The sequence below is a fragment of the Danio rerio genome, chromosome 3 (assembly GCF_052040795.2).
Source record: "Danio rerio strain M-AB ecotype USA chromosome 3, GRCz13ab, whole genome shotgun sequence".
Lineage (NCBI taxonomy): Eukaryota > Metazoa > Chordata > Actinopteri > Cypriniformes > Danionidae > Danio > Danio rerio.
Window position 1 is genome coordinate 42,839,084 of NC_141023.1, and position 23,274 is coordinate 42,862,357.

General features: G+C 35.8%; 1 protein-coding gene across 34 annotated transcripts in view; it reads left to right on the forward strand.

Moving 5' to 3' along the window:
* Positions 1–916: 916 nt before the first annotated feature.
* The window catches only part of micall2a (mical-like 2a), a 30,819-nt gene continuing 8,461 nt past the window's right edge, over positions 917–23,274 (forward strand). For 4 of the 34 annotated variants that reach the window (XR_015479560.2, XR_015479557.2, XR_015479563.2 and 1 more), the window contains exons 1-11: positions 917–1,202; positions 2,376–2,424; positions 8,518–8,659; positions 11,632–11,954; positions 12,307–12,437; positions 15,238–15,738; positions 18,012–18,226; positions 20,353–20,437; positions 20,579–20,760; positions 22,974–23,071; positions 23,157–23,183. Coding sequence is in view for 8 of the 34 variants with exons in the window: in XM_087242216.2 (XP_087098342.1) it covers positions 1,060–1,202; positions 2,376–2,424; positions 8,518–8,659; positions 11,632–11,954; positions 12,307–12,437; positions 15,238–15,738; positions 18,012–18,226; positions 20,353–20,437; positions 22,971–23,071; positions 23,157–23,183 (1,717 nt within the window). In the remaining 26 variants the exon portion in view is untranslated. 34 annotated transcript variants of the gene reach the window in all.

Below are 23,274 nucleotides of genomic sequence, written 5' to 3' on the forward strand. Positions count from 1 at the left end.
CAACGCTATTTACATTTGCATTTCTCAAAACAAGTAGTAATTTGTGCACATCATAGTAGCAGTTTCTCATTCCTTCCAACAAATTGCAAATGCTTTTGGACATTTATCAATTGCTTTCATTCAACTCTCTGCTGTTTATAACATTATCATTTGCTTATGTCAGTCAAAATTAACTAAACTTGTGAATGCTGAATAGTCATTCCATATAAAACTAATAGTCTTAATTTTAACATCTACTTGAGTCATTAATAAGTCATCAAAATATGTCAAGCAAATTTTATCAAAAAAAACTTTGTTTCTTGAAAATGTCTTCTAAACTGAACAATTTCAAGAATGTTTTACAGACCCTTGTATGTTGTATATAGGTTCAGTTCCAATATGTACTGCAGTATTGTTTACAGTTGTGCACAGCTCTACCCAAAGTAAGTTTATATTTGTTGTAAATAAGGGTGTATTTATTTTTTTTGCACAATGCTGTGAATACATTAGAATTGCAATGAGCATATGCAGTGCAAATATGAAGCATATATTCATTGTCTTGTACTCAGATACGTTACTTAATGCAGTGATGTCTAACTTTACTGTAGTTTATAAATGTTTTTTTTTTTTTTTGTTACGACAGAACAAAACTGCACACCATAACTACTGTATATTGTTTGGTTTTCTAAAATGGGCCTTTATTGTATCACATTCCACCAACCTTCCTCTCTCTTTGTTAATTATTTAACATGTAATGTAGTCATATTAAACAAAGATCTAGCACCCAGCAAAACAAACTCCATAAAAAGAACAACTAAAGCAATTAGCGTTTAATTATTGATGACAATTTGAGGCTCCTCCTCCTCCATTTCCTCTGCTCCACAGGTGCCGCTCTGCAGGAGTAAGCAGATTTGAAGAGACGCCGCATTTACAGCTCAACGTCCCCTTCAGTTCATTTTAATCTTAATTTTCGGCGGACGTTTTCTCTTTACGGCTTCGTAATTTTGTCGGAAAAGACCCTTTTTAGTTTCCTGTTATTAAAAAACACTTTGCAGTGAGTAGAGAGAGCGTTTGGAGAGAATGGCGGCTATTAAAGCGCTCCAGCAGTGGTGTAAAATTCAGTGCGAGGGATACCGAGATGTGGCCATCAGCAACATGAGCATGTCTTTCAGAGATGGACTGGCCTTCTGTGCGCTCATCCACAAGTTCAGACCGGATCTCATGTGAGAGACTTTTATTACAATCTTTTTATTTGCCCTTGGTTAGGGTACAGAAGTTGTTCTGCTCGTGTAACTGTGAAGTATTACACCTTTTGTATTTGGTAATTTAATGAGAATATAACTGTAATTCAAATATGTATGTCAGGTAACGTATTTAAGAAGGAATGGGAAGTGTAGAGATTTTCAGTCTGGTTTATAGATAGCGATACGTTATGTTGAGTATTTACATCTGAACCTGGTCATATTTAAACAGATAACTGAATTAAAATTTCCTGAAACTTTTGCAACATGTTATGAGCTAAACAGAAAACCCCCTTCACTCAAGTGGACACTTAAGTCATTAAAAAACTGAATGTTAGTTCTCAGCTTTGGCGTTTGTTTATAGCTTCAGACAGTGTGTTTGATTGTGTTGAGTGGAAATTTGTCAATTTAAGTGTATTGAAATAAAATGTAAATGCTATATATATATATATATATATATATATATATATATATATATATATATATATATATATATATATATATATATATATATATATATATATATATATGGCTTCTGTTGTGTTATGACAGATGATGATTTTTTTTAGTTGATATCCAGTAATCTACAAATATTTTAAGGAGCATCACAAAAATATTATATTATAAAATATCTTCATATGTTAAGGCAACAAGCTGTAATAGGCAATGTGTATTATCATTTCATTGCAATGTAAAATAAACTATAGTGAAGGAAAAAACTGATTGGACCTAAGGTTTTTACCTTTCTTACATTTAAAGTTGATGTACATGTAAGCTGTCGCCTTGATTATTTGGATTAAAACCTGTTGGCATTGCCCACTTGCAGTCACATGTGAATATGATTTTTGTTTTTTAACCATCTTTAAACATTTTGCTTGTCAAATTTTGCTTGAATATTGTAGGTTATCCTTAACCCATACCACTGTCTCATGTTTAAACTAAGACTTATCTTGACACTATATATGCAAAATTTATATATTCTATATTGGTTTTATGTGTGGCTTTAAAAAAAAAAAAAAAACTGACATCACTTTTAATTTTCAGTTTGATACACATTGGAAGTAGGCTACAACGTTCTTTTAGCATCAGGAATGTTTAGGTTTGACAATGTTTTTATCTGTCTGTCCGCTGACTCATTTCCTTTCTTTCTTTCAGAAACTTCGAGTCTCTCTCCAAAGACAATGTGTATTACAACAATCACTTGGTAAGTTTGTAGTTTTGTTTGTTTGTTTTGTCCTTGATCATAGGAAATGGTGACATCAGAGTGACCTGTTACTTGCGTGTTGTGTATCCACATTTGGCCGTATCCTGTACAGATGTGGGTTTTCTACAGTCTCTTGATAGCTAGTGCAGATACTGTAGTTGAAATACTCTGTGCAAGACAGGAATAATGAAGATTGTCTTTTGCTCTCCATCCACTTTGTTAAAAAAAAGATTTTTTTTCTCTGAGTTGAACACAATTTATATTTTGAATGATGTTGGTAGCTTCATGTTCTCCATGTGTTGGTTGGGTATTCTCCGGGTGTTCTGGGGGCTGTTCCAGAAAGCAGGTTATGTGACATACACGGGTAAGTTTGAGAGTAAGTAGGTGGATAACCTCAACTTTGGTTCCAAAATCGGAGGTAACTTCTGGGTATGTTAAGTAGCCATAGCAACTTACTCTCTGAAGATAACCTGCTCCGAAGCAGGTTATGTTCAGAGAGTAAGTTGCTATGTTTCAGAGTTTGTCTGTTTCAGAGAGTTTACTGAGCATTGCGTGCTCTTTTGATGAGAATATTTATGGATGTGGACACACAGATACAAGTTTTTTCGTTGTAAGAGGGTTATAAGTGAAGTTTTTTTCATAACTAAATTCATAATGTTAATGTATTTAACAAACCTTTTTGAAATCAAATGTGACAAACCGCGGGTCTGCGCTTACCATGAAAAACATTCAGTGCAGCTCTTTGTATTCGCGTCAGGGCATTTTAGGCAACTGTACAATGTGGCAGCATGACCTCCTGTACAGTATGCCTGGCACTGAACTGCTTTTTACACTTTTGTACAGTTCCTTGGTCATACATTACTGCGTATCATTACACAGATGATTCAGAGCACGGGAATAGCGTAGTGGACAGTGTGTCGATAAAGAACAACGGAGCGCACAACGGAGCTAGTTCGAATCTTACTTATAGATTTTGTGTTTTTTCTCTCCTTCAGCACCCTTACATTTTTCTGTATAATATTATAAGTGGTAGCTTTGTCTTTTGTAGGAAAATATATCTTTAATTTAAGATGTAGGACGTCATTCTTATATATACACATTCACGCACACACACCTACATTTTTAATATAATATTTTTTTCAGGGTTTCTAAATGCTATTGTGTGCATTAATTGCAGCCGATTTTAAAGCTCCATCAGTCACTAAAGGACACTGATAATATAAAATTTGTCCAAAGTATAAGTGTGCAGGTACAACTTAATTTTCTATCTTTAATCTTTTGGTGTTTCAACTATTAAACTCATTACTGCTTCCACTTACCAGCTCATCACACACCTCACCTCATCACTATGTTGAGGCTAAATGGCTGATTTTCAGGAAGTAATGATTCAAGTGTATAACACAAATATAGTAAAAAAAATAAAATAAAGCAAATGTTGCTTAACACAATGTTTATTTTTATTATATTTGTATTATAAAATAGAATCATTACTGGGCACTACATTGTTACTTGCTGGAGGACAAAAGATACCCTTTTCTGCCTTATACGATGACACGTACCTGCAGCCTGAACCAGAGAAAATCTCAGCGACCCAAGCAGACAAAACAGATGGAAGAGTGATAAAAATATTTAATTAGTCAAAAAACTATGTTTAATCAAATAGTTTGGTCTGTTCATTTCTTCATTTCCTGAAATAAAATGAATGATTTTGTACACTGCTTTATACACACACCTTTCAACGTGTAACATATTTTTCATATACATTTCTCACCTTAAGTTGATGCTCATGTGACTTTATCTTTGAAGATGGACCTTATACAGCTACTTTAGAATTTAAATATGTAGATAAAAGATTTTTTGATCCAAGAGTAATATTCAAATATGGAAAAGTGTAGAAAATTCTTACACTGCTTGTTAGTTGAGGCAGAAGGAACTTCGTCTGCATGCAAAATAAAAAGAACCTAAAGCTATCTGACAACAATCACTTACAACAGTGATAGAGTGTGTGGTTTAAGTCAAAAACTCAACCACTGAAAAGCCTTTATTATAGGACACAGCAGTTCGACAGGCCTCTTACTATTAGCTGCATGTCAGAAAGAATATTCTAGAGTGTTGAATAAAGAGCTCCAGTAATTAAATATTACCTTTTATGATAATGGTTCTGTGTTTAATGACTTTGGACAGAGTTCTAGCTCCAGAAAGATTACAATTTCTATAAGCCTTATTAGTCAATACACATATTGTAGCCTTAAGAAATGAATGGCAAGAAAAATAAATGCATGAATGGTTACACAACATACTCAAAAAGGATGTTTAAGAGCAGTTTAATTTATCATTACAATAAAATGGAGGGTGGCATGTGTAATTTAATGAACTAATAAATTTTCTTATTTATTTTTTATTTTCTTATCTATTTCTTATTCTATATTTCTTTCCTTCGTTGAAGCAGATGTGTAATCTGTGTTTAAAACCTCCAGCTTCGCCTCTGTAAAGTGCGTTGCCCTTTTTTCCTCACCATGACTTTCTATGGTGACTCGTGAATTCGGCGATCTACTGAAAATGCCTTCAGGTGTGTGCCGTGCACGCGCATTAACCCGCGGTTATCTTCAGGAGGTTGATTTAACTAACTCTTGTCACCTGTTTTGGAACCAACATACTCGCGGTAAGCAGGTTTTGGGTAAATCAACCGAGAGTTTAGGTTTTAGCAGATGGTAAGTTAACCCAGCTTTCTGGAATACCCCCCTGGTTTCCCCCACAGTCCAAAGACATCTGGTATGTGTGAGTGTATGGGTGTTTCCCCAGTAAAACATATGTTGGATAAGTTGTCGTTGTGGCGACCCTGATGAATAAAGGGCCTAAGCTGAAGGAAAATTATTAAATGAATGAATGAAGACACAAGCAATGTTGGTATTCAGTGACTAGCTTTCAACTTAAATTGTATTCATAGTTTTCAGCATTTTTTTAATTGTCAAATTTTATGTGCAACAAAAGAGAAAATCATGCCTGGAAAAAATTAAGAGTGAGAAATTTGTAACTTTTGCATGATTTTTTACATTTATTTTTTGCTTTTAGTCACAGTATGGCTGGACATTTGTTTGTAACCCAGCTCATGTAGTGTGCAGCACTTTAAAGAAACAAATGCATGAAAAAGCTTGAATATCCTATTCCCTAAAGCTTTTTTTAAATGCTTGTGATCTATTTTGTTTTTGTTTACTTTAAATAATCTCCATTTATGCTTTGCTTTTGGCACAATAAAAGACATCCTTTAGATAATCCAAAAATTACCTTGCATGAAAACGAATATCAAAGTTTCAGACCTCAGTGTGCTTAAGTCAGTTGGGAATAATGTTGCCTTAAAACTAAGTTTTTAATTTATAAAATCAAGCCAAGAGAGGTTAACGAGCTGCTATTTAAGAAAACGCATGCAATTACTGTACAAAAAACGTCAGCAAATTGAGAAAAGATCTTCTTTAGTTTGATAGCACACATGCTGTAAATCCTCAATGCAAACACCTAAAAAAAACAGGCATAATTATTTTCCCACAGCGCAAACAAATTATGAAAACATCTACAGTTTCTCACAACACTTGCAAATAGAACAGAACATAATGAAAATGTTTCAAGAGGACCCTAAAATATGATGCTGTGAAATCTTTATTGTGCCGTGACTAGTGCTCCGTGAAGTTGTAGGTGCTTTTTTTGAATAGTGAGTTTTTTTTTTTTAACATCCTTTATCCCTTTTGAGCCTAAATAACTATAACCTAAAAAGCTGGTTCCATCATGGTTTATGGTCTTGTTATAACTCAGATATGTGACTTATAAAATCAGAATTTAGAGTTATAAACTCCAGAATTGTGACTAAACATTCAGTTCTGTTTTATTTGCTAAGTGTTATGAGAATGCTGTGTGTTTTCTTTGTTTGCATTGTGGGGATTTGCAACACGTGTGCTATCAAACCGATGAAGATCTTTTCTTTATTTGCTGGTGTTTTTTATTTATTAATTTTTTTGTAATGGTACAGTATTTGTTAAATTGCAGCACGCTAAACTCTCTTAGCCACCATACTTTCGTTAGGTGTTACTTCCTTTTGATCGATAGAAATCTTTATTCACATTAAATATCCCATGCTTGCTGTTATCATTTTACATGCGTTTTTTTTCCTACAATGGTAGATTTTTAAATTTGTAAATCTTTAAAAAAATAAGTTTAAAATTAGGAAGTGTTTTTTTATTTATTATTAAAATGACTAAATTATATTTTGTATTTTAATTATATTACAGGGTGTCCACGGGGTCTTAAAATATTAAAAGTTGGTGCATCAAAGTTTTAAAGTCTTGCTATTTTGCAAGGTATTAAATTTATCAGTTTTGCTCATGCAATGTATGGTTGTATGCTAATGTTTGCCTGAATTCTGCCAATATTAGGATGCTGCGTAGTTTATGAATTCAATAAAATCGTACTAGATTTGACATCATGCTGCTTTGTTTACTGCAGAAACCAAGGCAACACCATTATTTCTGTAGTTCTATAGGTGCTAGCATGCTGAATTAACTAAAATGTAATCATTTTTATTCAGTATATGAATAATGTTTTAGTTTTGAATTAATTTCCTACATATTTAATAAATATGCGAAAATGTTGCCAGTGTTTCCAGTTGAAAAGTGGTTATAAGGTCTTAATGTATAGAAAAAGGTCTTAAAAGGTATTGAATTTTCCTATCAGATTCCTGTACATTCTCTGTATTACGTTCATTTGGGTAACTTGCATTGTATATCAATTTAAAGCAGTTTTGCCCATAGAGGACAAAAGATTACATTTAATAATAAAGATATCAAATTTATTGCACATACTTCGTTTCAAACAAACAAAGTATGAAGGTTCCTTAAATATTCCTGACATTTTAATTGAATCATTAATGGGTTTCAATGGGGCATTTTTGTCTTGAAGGTCTTTAGTGTAACTATTGTTAATGCCCTGTGTAAAACTAATGTATTAAAGGACATAATGGTGAAATATAAACATTTCAATAAAAATATACCTCCTTTGCAGTTTGCATTTAACGATATAACAAATTAAATCTAATAAATATGCAAGTTAGGGTTAATCATGCATGTTCTCTTTGGAAAAAATTCAATCTTGTGTTTAAGACCAGTGCCAGTGACCTAATTCTTTTTCTTCCCTGTCAGGAAGTGCTTGTATGAGAATGAACTGGCGAGACACGCCACAACTGGGACTTTTTCACAATGATGAGCTCTTTCTCGCGTTGCTTCCTCAGAGACAGGCGATTACAGGCCACACACTCCGAGATCTGTTTCAAACCCTCAGCACTTCTATAGACTGTGCTCTCTGCTGTAGTTTGAACCCGAGCTGCGTGGAGTCCGTCCAGTTAATGCATTATAAACAAGGGTGACAGTCATCAACAGTGCACCTGATCCTCTCCGGCAAGATTAACTTACCTCTGTTCTACTACTGTCTTTACAACTGTTAGTCCCTCGTTGCATTAAACACTAAAGAATGGCTGATTTGTCTAATTATATGACCTGAAATGTTTTTAGAATCAACCTCAGACCCTCATATTTGTGCTACAAAAGAGAAACAGGAAGTCGCAGCTGCTTCATGGAGGATATGCACACCCCTCCTCAGCTGTCCTGTAAATTTTAATGAGTGTGTCCAGGTCAGGTCTAAACAATGCCCTGGTATCCCCCTCTTCTGTCCTCGTTCCCAGGCTGTGGCGCGAACAGGAAATGTGCTATTCATTATGCACTCCCTGCCCGGGCCGCCTTGACACACTGCCAGATCGTGCTGCTTTACTGGCCTGTTCTATTTTTGACAACTTTTTGTCCCTTGTCTGTGTTTACAGTTAATTGGCCGAGTGCCTTTCCTCTAAAAAAAACGTTGCCCAGTGTGATAGCGGTGGCCTGAAACAATCATATGAGGTCATGTTGAATGAGTGTGTTCAATGGTGGCGATAAACACTGGGTGACTTTTGTTGCTGTGCATGTCTAATTGTTGTTTTTTCTGTATGGGGTCATCCTCCTCTTATGTCCCGCTTGTTGTTGTGAACTTCTGTTGTGATTTTTTTTTTTGCTTCAGGCTTTTCGTGTGGCTGAAGATCATCTGGGGATCCCTGCTCTTCTGGATGCGGAGGATATGGTGGCCTTGCCTGTCCCAGACAGACTCAGCATCCTCACATATGTCTCACAATACTACAATTACTTCCATGGCCGCTCCCCAAGTAGGTTCGCTCGCAAGCAAACAGATTATATAAGTGAAAGTTTAATTATTAGCTTTCTTTGTGAGATTTTTGATGCAGTGAGACTCTCCATCTTTGTTTTAGAGCAGAGTTTCTCAACCACACTGCTGGAGGACCACCAGCTTTGCATATTACCATGTCTCCTTGGCCAAAAACACCTGATTTAGACTTAGCTCATTAGCAGAGACTAAAAAACCTGTAATGGGTGTCAGAGACAAAAGGAGACATCCAAAACATTCAGCAGGGTTCATACGGGTGCTGGAAATCCTGGAAAATGCTTGATTTTATTTATTTTCTTCAATAGTGTTTTCATGGTTGGAAAAGTGTTTTGGACAAAGTGCCAAACCAGCTTGAATTTAAAAAATGCAGGGCTTGAAATTGTGACCGTTTTGGTTGCATATGTGCCCAAAATTGTATCCACGCAAGCTCAAAATATATTTGGGAGCATTTGTGCGAGTGCATATTTGTTGCTGTGTGACCCGTTTTGATTGCAAAATGTTCACCGCATGCATGTATTTAGTAGACATACATGCAGAGTGCATATTAGGTAATATTGCATATTAACTAAAAATGCCAAACGCAGTGCTATGGAATAGTTCAAAACAGTTGGCATGTCAACTTGCTGCAGTAAACAAAGCCAGCAATGCCTGCCCTGCCTTCAAGCTCTTCTGAGTGGCCTACTGTTCTTGAACTGAACGCGAATGGTTTGGTTAATATCAGCTGTCAATCAATCAGTCAATGCCTGCCTTCAAATGACAGGGAGCTACAGCTGCGAAAATGTAAAGGTCTGGGTAAGGGAGAGTGAGAATACACTGACAGATTTAGTTATCGAAACCACCTAAAGTTACAAATAATGGCAGATCTGATCAGTGATCATGTGGTTAATGTTAATCCACCTTTACACTTTTCGAAGAGTAGATAAAAGACTTGCGGTGGGTTAAAGCCCACTATGAAAATGATACGAGGATAAACGGCATAAATAAACATAATTTTACTGTGGCTGTTAGGTGCTGGAAAAGCTTAGAAATGCACCTTAGAAGTGCTTGAAAAGAGCTAGAATTTGAAGTTGGAAAAGGTGTAAGAACCCTTATGCAATGTTGGCTCTCCTCCAGGAGCGTGGTTGAGAAACACTGTTTTAGACTTGTTTTAGAATGGAGTTCTAGCAGTTTTGTTATTTGCAGTAAATCAAATGCTGTACAGCGTGATAGGAAGTATGCCTTAAGTCAACAAAAACTTTAAATGCAAGCAACAACCTTACTGCTTTGCATGTTTAACTTAACCTTCTTTTGGTGCTTCTTTTCAGGGAACATGCATATAAATATACTATTAATATCTTATTTTTTATTATTATTTTTTTAAACTCCAATTGCGTGCACAGATTTGAAAAACACACAGAGTGAGAAAACACACACGCGCACAGTGAGCATAATCCCAGAACACTTGTCAGCAATTATAGGAGTTAGGTGCCTTGCTCCTACTAGAGATTGCGATTCATTTACTCCCCCACCTTCCATTCTTGCCAGTACCCTAAATCAAACCAGCAACAATTTAGCTACAAATCAAACTCTAACCATTATGTCCCAGCTGCCCCATAAGAGTTGGCACATGCTGTAAAGACTGCCCCCTGCTGTAAAATGCATGACAAGGAGCAGCTTATTTTCTTTTAAAGAGATGCACATTTATATCCTTTTTTTTTGGGAGGGTGGTTATATTCTCATAGTTATTTTTAGGCCATGTATAAACTGATACTTTTTTGGTGATAAACGCATTTTTGAAAACCCTATCCAAAGTGATAAGTTGAATACACCTTTTTCGTAAACGATTAAGCAATTTTCATGTGACCAATTTATCTAAGATAATGGACAACATTGTATAGCTTTTTTTTGGATGGCCTCCTCTGAGCTGTTCTTTTAACATGTCTCTGTCTATACTCTCCCTTTCATTTGTAACCTTATACTCTAGTGTTGCTCGCAGTGACCACTTCTCTACTGTCAGTCCATTTAATAAAAAAAAATAAAATTAGTAAAAAAAAACAAAAAAACAATAAAATTAGTAATTAAATCTCACCCAGACACTCCACAGAATGTTTAAGCATACCATAACTAAAGAATATTGCAATGATTTTTCTTTCACCATGTTTGGAGAACATCAAATGAATCACTAGTTATTAGATATCAAGTGCATTTTACTTTCGGCTACCTTGGCTAGTGTGTGATGCAAGTATCCTCGTTTAAGCATGTGCAATGTTTCAAATGGTGATTGATTCATTGGATGTTGGTCATACTCACAGTTTACTTGTAGGCAGTAAATCAGATTTGGGTATCAAGACCTGCAGTGTAAAGTAAAGGAGGCTTTAGGATCTCTTTGGGACCTCTTTAAATGTAGTGTAGAATTTTAGTAATGAGTTGATCAGAGTATATTGCATTGTGGCATACATTATTCCTTCTAGGCTGCATATATTCTTATAAATATAAGATGTAATTCTATCGTCCTGTCTACAGAGTGCATTTTGACCTGGGATGCTCCCCAAGATTGATTTGATATTTTTATTTGTTTATTTTTGCATTATATTGTAGCCTAAAAACTGAACTATTTAAAGAACAAGGACACCACATCTGTTTATACAGCTACACTATTAGCCTTGATGTATCCTATTAATTTGCAAGAACAACAGCATGAAGACTTTGTATTGTTTCTCTGTATTATCTAAGTGGGCTTTTCATTTCTCGTGTTCAGTTGGATCATTTTAGCAAATTCTGTTTGGACAAGAAACATTTAGAAAATGCTTAAAGGAAAGCATTTTAAAATGTAAATATGGTTTTTAGGTCCAATATATTTTACGCAGTAAGAAAATTGCAAACTGTGCGCCATGTACACTGCAGAAATAATGCTATTGTGCAATCCATTTTTCGAATGCGTTCATGTTTGTTAGTCTTGTCAATGATGTCTTTCAGTCGGGGGAGTAGGAGGTATCAAGCGGCACGCTGAGGACTCAAAGGAGGTGCCATCAGAGAAGAAGAATCTGCCTGTGGTTGCCAAAAACCACAATCTCAAAACAAATACAGAGAACCGTCCTCCTCAAAGTGAAATGCCAAAAATTATCAACCGTCCTCCATCTCTTAACATCCAGAAAAGTGCTCCAGAGAAGCACGCTCAAGCCACTCCAGCTCGGCAGACTGGCACAGACCGGCAGAAATCTCCAGGGCCTAAATGTGTGCAAGCGCCCATCACACCACTCAGAGCGAGATCTCCACAACCACACAGAGAAGCTGAGAAGGTGTCGCTAAAGCTTTCCCTTGATTATTAAACATCGCAAAGATTGGACTTCAGAACTAGTTTAGGGAAAAAATGGTTTTAAATAAGTTTAGAAATGATTGTTTCAGTCATGATGAATCCTTTTTGTTTTGTTTTTTTAGCTTTTAACTTCCTTTCTGCCCTCTTTTTTTATTCTTATATTTTTAGTATACAGTGGAGTTTTTATTTCTCTTTTTAGCCAGCAGAGAGAAGTTACTTCATTATATATTTTAGCTTTATTTTTTTAGCCTGATGTGTATATATTTAACTTTTTTCACTTTTTAATTCAGCTTTTTTTTTTGCCCCTAATTTTCATCAATTTGAATCTTTTACAGAAGTCTGTTTTGGTGGAGACCTCAAATAAAACGGGTACATTAAACAGTGAATGTGCCGTCTGTGGAAATCACGTACATCTAGTCCAGAGACACCTGGTGGATGGAAAACTCTACCACCGGAGCTGCTATAAGTGAGTTTTCATTAGTGGTGTTTGGAAACTATTGCTATTATTACTCCCAGCTAGGGCCAGACAGAATCTAAAGACATTGTTTGCTACTTCTGCGCACAATTTTAAAAAGAAATCTGAAGATTTATATGGAATGATTTAGTGAGCATCATAACTTTTTGTATGAAATAAAAAAAAATCTTTATTTTTTTTACAGTCTTTGATTTTAGTAGCTTTTACCATGTACAACAGAAATCAAATGCGTGTACTTTTACACACAATATAAAGTAGATTATATAATAACAGCAACTATGGTATATCAATAACAGATAATGCAAGTTATACTGAGAAAAGGTTTATATCGACTTTCTTCAGGAAACCTACAAAAAGATTCCAAATTTTAAGAACTTTTCAGGTTTTCTCTTGACTATACAAGTTAATTTGTCTAAAGCAGGCATGTCCAAACTCGGTCCTGGAGGGTCGGTGTCCTGCAAAGTTTAGTTCCAACCCCAATCAGACCCACCAGGGCTAGCTAATCAAGCTTTTACTAAGCTTTCTAGAAACGTCCTTTCAGGTGTGTTGAGGCAAGTTAGAGCTAAAATCTGCAGGACACCGGCCCTCCAGGACCGAGTTGGACATCCCTGGTCTAAAGCCAAAATTATTAGAAAATTCCCACAACCGTGTCCAAAATGTGAGCTTTCTGTATTTTAAAAAAAACGAGCTATCATACGTTTTTCAAGTAATAAAGAAAGTTGAACTTGTAAAAATGCTTGTAATAGAAAAATAACTAGATTACACAGTTTTAGACATTTGGGTATATCCTGTTTTAATACTATAGATAAAGTTTAGAATTTTCTCCCAAAAATGTTTAACCAAAGGACACTTCCATAAACAATGATATAGAGTTCTAATCTCTTTAAAATAATACCTTTTTTAAATTTTATTTAATATTTACAATTGCATTTAGATCCATATTAATTGGTAAACAAAGCAAGTTTCTCATATAATATCTCTTCTAAAAGACAGAACATATTACTTTACAAACTGTACATTAATTGACAAATATGACAAACAGTCCATATGATTTAATATTACTGAAGTTAATTATAAAACTGAGTAGATATTAGGTGATCACAACCCACAGTTCAGAACGCACGTGACTCACGGATTAATAACTTTTTTTGAACTTGTAGATTCATCCAACATTATAGCAATTTCAGAGAGATCGCCTCTCACGTCATTCACATCATGTGTATGAAAGCATTTTTGCTTTCCTGTAAAATAAGATTATGGAAAGTTGTGGTGGGACCTAAATGCTTTCTTAAGCTTTTAAAGGGGTGGTCCACTACGATCTCATATTTTAAACTTTAGTTGATGTGTAATGTAGCTGTGTGAACATAAACAACATCTCTGAATGTAAAAAGTTCTAAGTTCAATGCTAAGGGAGACCTTGGTTTTTACAGAGTTAGCTTAGCAAAGCCTACAATGAACGAATTTTGGGGACTACAAAAAAATACTTCCGCCCCCTGTGAGATCACAAGTTCGTTTACTGCGCATCCCACACTGCGCATGCAGGTAAGGGCCGTGGCCAGAGGTGCCGTGGAGCCGATCCGCCAATAGCAGCACATTATGATGATGACCAATCAGAGTCACTTAAGCGCGGGCCTTTTAGAGGAACTAGGAAATATATCAGTCGTTTTCATGTTAGCTGAGTAGCTGTGTATAATCAAAGTGAGATATATAAAAAATATTACGCGATTTCCTTCAAGTGAAGCATAAGCACACATTGCTTTGCATCTTATAAACACAACCAAGCCTTAAAATTACATTCTGGACCACCCCTTTAAAGATGTTTTCTGTCTCTGTTTGGTATTCAGTGTAAAGCTGCACAATTAAGCGTTAAAATATTGTAGTCAATTCAAACCCGCACAACATGAATGATAAATGATTAGCATGTGTTTATTAGTCCTTTGAAGTGCTGCATACAAATCTGCATTTGACCGAGAGATGCAATTTTTACAAGTTTTCAGTTCGTTACAAACATTTAAATAAAACAATAGTACTGGTAGAACAGTTTATAGTTCAGATATAAACACTAATGTTTATGGTAAAGATTAAAATCCCTGATTAATGGAACCTGACATTGATGAATGTAGTTGTAATTACATTGTTTAACCAAAAGGTGGTGAAAAACCACTGAATAGGTTTTCAAAAATGATCCACCTATAATTAATTGTTTTGTGTGAATTGTTGAATCATTAATTGAAAATAAATATGATATATATTTATATTTAATATAATATATTTAGCATTATCAGCAACAGTTGCAAAGATAATTTTTCATATTGAACATTTTCCTTTTTTTTAAAAGCTGGTTCTTGATTTTATTATTATTATTATTATTATTATTATTATTATTATTATTATTATTATTATTATTATTATTATTATTATTATTTATTTTAATTTTTTTCCTAGTTGTTTGTTAAAACCAATGGCTTTTGCAGCAATATTTTTGTAGAAATGAAAAGCAAATGACATTTGTCTCCTCCTTTGCTGATCCATGACTAAAAAAACCATAATGTGATCAGAACCGTGAGGTTTGTGATCCATTACTTCACTAGTAGTTATAAATTTACAAATGAACTCAACGATGGGCTAAACTGCTGATTCTGCTGCAGCCTACTCGTAGCTACTTGTGATAAGCTTTGGCATGTAACCCATCCTACGCTATTTAGTTCAGTTATTTCCATTTTTCTTTGCGATTAAATAGATTTTGAAAATTCTGTAACCTTTTTATCATTTCTCCATCTGTCTTATTCAGGTGCAGTGTATGTTATGGCACACTAAAATCTGGAGCATATAAACTGGGATCAGACACTGGTTCACTCGTCTGCACTATTCACCAACATGGCCAAAATGGCTTCAAGCCCACTGTTAAGCCTTTTAAGAGCAGCGGCTTTACAGTTTCTGATTTGGTGGCCAAATCTGAGCGAGAAGATCAGTCGCCTTCACAGCGCTACATCTCTGTATTATCTGCACCCATCAAGGCTGTTCCTAGACCTGTGGAGCTCAGCCTGGCTCAGCAGTCATGGACATCTTCAGCTCAGAGGACTCAAGCAGCTCGGCAGAAGTTCTTCCAGTCTTGTTCCCCAGCAACAGAGCTTCAGCCCAATACCAAACCACCATCAGGCCCAGCTGAGCCCTCCAGTCTGAAGGTGCAGGAAAAAGAAGGAAACCGTGCTCTGGCGAATGGAAATCGACTACATGAAGGAAACGCCAATAACAACAATGCACTGAATTCTGACCCAAGAGCAAAAAGCCAGTGAGTGTTATTGTAGAAAATGAAGATTAAGGGTGTACTCACACTAGGCATGGTTGTCTTGAACTGCCCAGGCGCGATTGTTTCCCTTCTTCCCCTCGGCCTGCACTCGCACTGCAATTTTACCTTCCGAGCATGCTTGTGTTATCTGATTCGACTGTTCAGTTTGGAAGAAAAGCACACTTGCTCTGTATAATGGAATGTTTTAGTTATATTGTGTATTATTTTAAGTCGTTTGGGATGCAATGACAAATCTTTTGCTAAACAGTTCCACCACTTTTGACGCTCGTAAATGTTCATGAAAGTCATTGTGCTGCATGTTTAGCGGCTGATTTATACTTCTGCGTCAAGCGCCGCGTATGCTATGGCGCGGCCTACACATTGACACATTCCCTGCTCACCTCTCAAAAAAAAATTTGACTACACGTTGCAACGACGCATAGCACAAACTCTGTGATTAGTTGGCTTGGTAGCGCTGACAAGTCTGGGTGGGACTGAGAGCCGCGCGAGCCCGATGGAGTGATTTGTTTACAAGTGTGAAGTCCCATGAAGGAGCTCCGGATGGAAAGTTTTGTTTTGTGTTTACCTCATGGTTAAAATTGTTGCACATGAGGTTCCTGCCTCAAAATGAGCAAGTTGAGCAACTTGTACATTTTAAGGAAGCGTTCAGGAAAAACAAAATGCCAGTGAAAAATTCTAAACAGAGGAACATTTACACCTCACTGCCAACTAGTGTTTCGGAAGTGTTATTGCAGAACAACAGAAGAAGTGCTCAGAAGTATAAATGCACAGTTACGCTCGTTGCATGCGCCTTGGGTCCCGCCAATCACTTGACACAGAAGTATAGACCAGGCTTAAGGAGGTTTGCTGAAGGTGGCAGCTGTCGTGCAGCGAAAGGTTTGCGTATTTAATCAACCATGATGGTACACATTAATTGAAAAGTAAGAATGATTATCAAATCCATATGAAACTACTTTAAAAGTAACGTCACATCTTCTGCTTGGGCTCGCTTTGCACACTCACAAGCGTATCACACCAGAGCCCAACCAAACTGCGCTGACACAACTCCTTCGAGCCAGGGCCAGCCAATCGAACGGTTTGGATAGTCTAGTGCGAGTACACCCTAAAACACTTGGTCAACATTTTTGTTAACCCTTCTGTTGAATTGAGGGTTAAAAATGACCCAGACACCACTTTTAATAGCAGGAAAACAAAAATCTAAACGTGTCCAAAATGTGGTGACTCGTTTTTTCCTAAAATGTCCCCAACATTAGAAAAAGTTAATCCTCTTATACTTTTGTACACATATTGGTACTGTATGTATAGCATTTTATTTATTTATTTTTTTTATCAAAATCTGTCAGCTGTAAAACCATTTTTATACCACAAACTGACACGCATGCACTCTCCAACATGTGCGTGCACACAATAAGAATCTGCTACTTTATCTTTTATGAATATTGCCTCTCTAAAATGTTTTTACAGTCATGCATGTACATTTAGCATTAGAACATGACAAGTGTTGCAATGCAGACTGATAAGTGAAGACATGTCATTTTTAAATCCAAGATCAAAATAAAGACAACACAAGGGATTACTAAATAAAATGCATAATAAAGACTGGTTAATCCATGTTGGCGAAAATTACTTTTGTAAGTAATGCATTACAATATTGAGTTATTCCCCTAAAATAGTAACTAGTTGCTTTTTTTTTTTTATTTAAGTTAATTTTGCTTTACTTTTGCCTACCTCAGCTGAGGCTTGATCTTATACTGCTTTTGCAGGGTTTTCTGTTGTCTTTTTTATTATAAAAAATATTATATTTAGCTATTTTTAACCAATATAACCTACACCTTCATTTGCCATAAAGACATCATTTGTAATTTGGGATGATGTATTCTGAGTACTTCTTAACATCAGAGCTGTAAATGCTGTATGTACAGAATAATGAAAGTTTAAAAAGCAATGCTTTTTGCTACTTTTGTACTTTTTTGTCTTATTAGTTATGCAAAATCCATTAAGACGGTGCTCTTTTTCATTTTTTTCGATGTGTTAAAAACAATGAATGCATTCTGAGCATTCACCATGACTGTTAATTTTTAATTCAGAAATTTATTTTTTTAAAAGCTAATTAAAATAAAAAGTAACTCAAATATAACTTTTTTAAAAAAAACTTTGATTACTTGCAATAAATCAAAAAAAGTGAAAATAATAAAATGGTAATTAGCAGCGATTGAAAACGATTAATTCTGAAAATTATTTTTATTGTCTCGCAGGGTAAAAATCAGTTGCTCTTCTGCTAAAGTCTCTACCTGGAGGCAGGAGCTACATGTGCGAGATTCAAAAGGCAGGAGTTCCTATCAGGCTGCTCCATCCAGCCCTGCTATTATCAGCAGCGGCGGCGGCATGAACGGCAAGGAATCGCTCTACCTCAGTGCCATCAGCAAGGAGCGCAGCAGACCTCCATCCCTGCTGCAGACTACTGCCAAAGGTGCTGTTCACTCGTAGATGACCTTTGCTTGTATGAATTGTGGTCTTTTTTTAAAATGGTTTTTAAAGGTCACATGGGAAGTATTACCATAAACATACGCAATAAGTGGGAGGTGAAAATATAGGCAGGAAAGCAGTGTTAAATTAAGCTATGCTTCAACATCTATTGTTTTATTTAATTTTTTTTCTCCATGTATTCCTGATTGAAACTGATAGGACTATGGTATTTTTATCCATTCTGCTTCACGAAATGGCTTTAAATGGTGTAATTACGCTGCTTGTACTCATTTGCTGATTATGATTGGTTCAGTTGTCTTGATTTTTCTTTTCACTTCTTGTTACTGGTGTAGACACCAAGTAATAATGAAGGATGTTCCATAAGAATGTTGTGCGCTTCATCTGACTGCAAATTCATTAAGACTTTTCAGAGAAATTAAAAGATGCAGTGCCGACTAAATTAGATCTGACACTAATGTTTTAAAGAAGTAGCAATATTTCTACTATTGCTTGTCACTATTGCTTTGATTCAGTTCATTTGGTATACTGATTATTACTTGGATGTCTTTAATCCAGATGACCCATTGTTTTTAAAGTATCCCATCAAGCATTTCTTGTTTAAATGATATCTAAACATGGAGAGCTCGGCTAAAATGAGGCTAAATTTGCTGTCTGTCAGTGAAAACTACAATAGTTTTCAAATACATGACGTCTGTGTTTGATGACTGGATTTGTTTTGGGCAATTCCTTGATGACTATTTGATGCTCATTGACAACCCAAATTTAACCTGGTTTAAGCCAAGCAATGTGTTTATACACTCACCGGCACTTTATTAGTTGCACCAGTCCAACTGCTTAACGCAAATTTCTAATTAGCCAATCACATGGCAGCAACTCTGCATTTAGACATGGTCAAGCCGATCTGCTGCAGTTCAAAGTGAGCATCAGAATGGGAAAGAAATGTGATTTAAGAGACTTTGAATGTGGCGTGGTTGTTGCTGCCAGACGGGCTGGTCTGAGTATTTCAGAAACTGTTGATCTACTGGGATTTTCACAACCATATCTAGAATGGTTTCATAGAATGGTCTGAAAAAGAGTAAATATCCAGTGAGTGGCAATTCCTTGGGCGCAAATGCCTTGTTGATGCTAGAGGTCAGAGGAGAATAGCCAGACTGGTTTAAGCTGATGGAAAGGCAACAGTAACTTAACCACTCGTTACAACCAAGGTATGCAAAATAACATCTCTGACTCCACAACACATCAAACCTTGAGGCGGATGGGCTACAACAGCAGAAGACTATACTGGCTGCTCTCCAGTCAGCTAAGAACAGGAAACTGAGGCTACAGTTCCCACAGGCTCACCAAAGATAGGACAGTAGAAGATTGGAAAAATGTTGTCTGGACTGAGTCTCGATTTCTGCTGCAACATTCGGATGCAACAGCCTACATGAGTATTATTGCTGACCATGTCCATCCCTTTACGACCACAGTGTACCCATCTCATGGCTACTTCCAGCGGGATATTGCACCATGTCATGAAGCGTGAATCATCTCAGACTGGTTACTAGAACAAGACAATGAGTTAACTGTACTCAAATGGCCTCCACAGTCACCAGATCTCAATCCAGTAGAGCACATTTGGGAGATTTGCATCATGGATGTGCAGCCCACAAATCTGCTGCAACTGCATGATGCTATCATGTTATAATCTCTGAGGAATATTTCCAGTGCCTGGTTGAACCTATACCATGAAGGATTAAGGCAGTTCTGAAGGCAAAAGGTACTACCTGGTACTGGTAACATGTACCTAATAAAGTGGCCAGTGAGTGTATGATGTCACAACAGTTTTACAATGCAAAATTGTTACCCAATTATAGGAGTAGGTGTTTATGTCATGAATGCAGCACACCTATAAAAGCTGAAGTTTTGTATCTTTCCCATATGTGCATTAAGTAGGACTGTAGACAGGAAAGTGATTAAGTTAAGCTGTGCTTCACAAGAATAAGACTGAAACTGATGGGACTATAGTATTTTTATCCTTTCTCTGTGACAGCATGGCTTCAAATGGCGTAATTTGATATTGTGCAACATACTCTTTTTGTTTGCCATAATTTTCCCTCCTTCTCTCAGCTTCAGCCAATGATGTTCAGAGCTACGATGCCCCGGCTGACTGGAGATCAAAGCCAAAGGCAGCTCCAAATGGACCAAGACTCAAGTAAGTTCGATCAGCCTAGTTATCCCTAATGCTTTCTAATCCACACAAGGGGAAGCAGGCGAAGTCACTGGGGTGTGCGCTGCGATGACACTTCAGAGCTGCAGTACTGACAGTGGGGCCTTTCATGTATTCATCCTCTAGCCGGCGAATGTCTCCTGCCTCCCCCATAGTGTGCAGAGTGCATCCTCTCGCTCTGTCCCCAATCCTCACCAGTCCCAACGAGTGCTGCGCCTAAACCAACCCTCTCTGAAACCCTATACTCTTACCTTGAGTTCTTCTGACGATCCTCCCATTTAGTTTTGTGGGCGTCTGCTGTATCTAAGGTGAGGGTCTGCTTATGTTGGAGTAAATGATGATGATTTACAGTCTTAAAGGATTGGTTCACCAAAATATGAAAAGTGTCAATAATTGCTCACTTTCATGTTCTTTATAATCCCCTAATTAATGGCTCTTCCAGTATGCTAATCTTGTCAAAAAATGAACAATAACACTTAATTTATTCTCAGATTGATGGTAGAAAAGAAATCTGACAGTTTGATTGTATTAAGCTGAACTTAAACATGCACAAAATGTTTTATCTGCTTGGTCAAACTAATGATTTAAATGAGCTGAATCAGGACAAATCTTTCTTCCTTTTTTTTTTTTGGGTGGATAACTTGTTTTTCCAAATTAAAGTAGATTGAATATAAAAATCTTGGTAAGTTTAATTGATTTTTGTTGGGACAACATGGATTTGTTAAACCCAGCATATTTTTACAGTGAAATTTGAGGTAATGTAAAATGTTTTTGTTAATATTCGAGTGAAGGTAACATAATAATTTATTTTTATATTTATACATTTTTATAATTTTTACTGTTGCTTTACTGTGCACAGCTTTTGTGAATTCATCATTTAGGTTCTGTGAGATTTTATTTTTTTCTACAAAGTTGGTTACTCTCATTGTGTTACGAAGTTAATTTTGATTTGAAGTTAGTAATTATTAAGTTAATAATGATTTGAAACTAAGTTAATTTTGCTTCACTTTCTTACCTTTGCTAATGCTTGATCTCTTTCTGATCTTGCAGGGTTTTTCTTTTTTTTTTTTAAATAAATGGAGGAGTTCTGCAATTAACCAATAAAAACTACTAGGCATGGACCGTTTTAAGATTCTGACGTTATGATAACCTTACATAACGATATCAGTTTCACAGTTTGTGATTTACTGCCCTAAAATAAGTTCTTTTTAAGTTTCTGGGTAAGAAACAAACTTTTTTTTTTTTTTTGTTTGTTTGTTTTTCCCTTTGAACACAATATATTTTATTTTTTAAAAAGGCTTTGGAATACTAAACATCCCAGCAGGCACAGGACGTCAACATGATTTAAACAAATTGATGTTGTACCCCAACGTTGTGGGACATTGCATTTTGTTTGGAATTGAAAATCCGGTTGACATTAGAACCCAACATCAGGCCAATGTCAATGTCCAACCTGGAATCAACCAAATATCAGCCTCTAATGATGTAATGGCTTGACGTTGTGTGGACTGTACCACTATGTCATCTATCAGGCGATGGATTTTGGTTTCCATACCTGATGTAAAAATATCCTTATTTGATGTCATGACGTTTAAGATGGATTTTGGTCAGCTAAAATCAACCAAATGTCAATATTATTTGATGTTATTGAACAAGTTAACGTTGTTCTTAGACACTGGCTAGACATTGAATTTGTTATCTGATGTCACGACCTAAATCTAACCTAATATTAACATCTTATGATGTGTGCCTGCTGGGATGTCTGGCAAATTAATTCAAATAAATCATTGAATGAAGCATTCTGCTGTCTTTATTAGTTTAAAAAACACAGATTTCTGTACAATTTCAAAAGGATCTTTGGAGATCTTTTCTGCTGGCGATTAATGTTGTCAAAAAAAAAAAACTAATTAAACATACCTTAGAAACAGCAGTTTTGGTGGTTTTAAAACCTTGACTATTCCAAATCGTTTTATCCCATGTCTGTACTTTAAACCATTTACTTTGGGGAAAAAACCAAAAAAAAAAAACACATTATTTATATATTTTTAATATAGAATTTTCTGACCTCAAAGCTGTAAATGCCGTATACATTATTAATGAAAGTTTTATTTGTTCTTATCATTTTTAGAACTAGTTATTTCTCAAACTAGCTCAAATAGAACTAAATTATGACTACTAATGATATCTGCATTGTCTTAAATTATTCATAATAGTCTTAAAAAGGCAGTGAAGTCTTAATTTGATCTTGTGAAACTTGCAAAATCCCTGAACCTTCACACCAATGCACTGTAATGATTTGTTTGTTATATGCATGTCACATATGCCACTTTTTAAATGAATCAGCTCCTAAAACTTGTGAATTATGATCGAACATTAATAGTTTTAAATGTTAATGCAAAAATAGAGAACTTGTATCATTTTGTTTCATTGTAAATGATGTGAATATTTTTTTTAATTGTCTTATTGAAGTTGTCATTCTTTGTGTGAAAGGGAACTATCATAATTATTTTGCTTTTAGTAGATCTCCTGATATTGCCAAAGATGTTGCATTGATGTGTGGAGAAAACAAAGATTTAAAAGTGCAGGATTCTCAAGCCTTCATGTCGAACCACTCCAAGGGTAAGACATTTCAACACCTCAAACTCAGATCTGCTGCTCTAGTACCAAATGTTTTTGCAACTTTACATGCTTTTCTCCTTCCCAGTTAAAACTGGAGCTTGTACAGCACCAGGTCTATCTGTCTATTCAGCTGTTTATAGCACATCAGCTGCAGCATGGTAAGTTTGACTATCATAATAAATATACGTTTTTTTTTCTTCTTC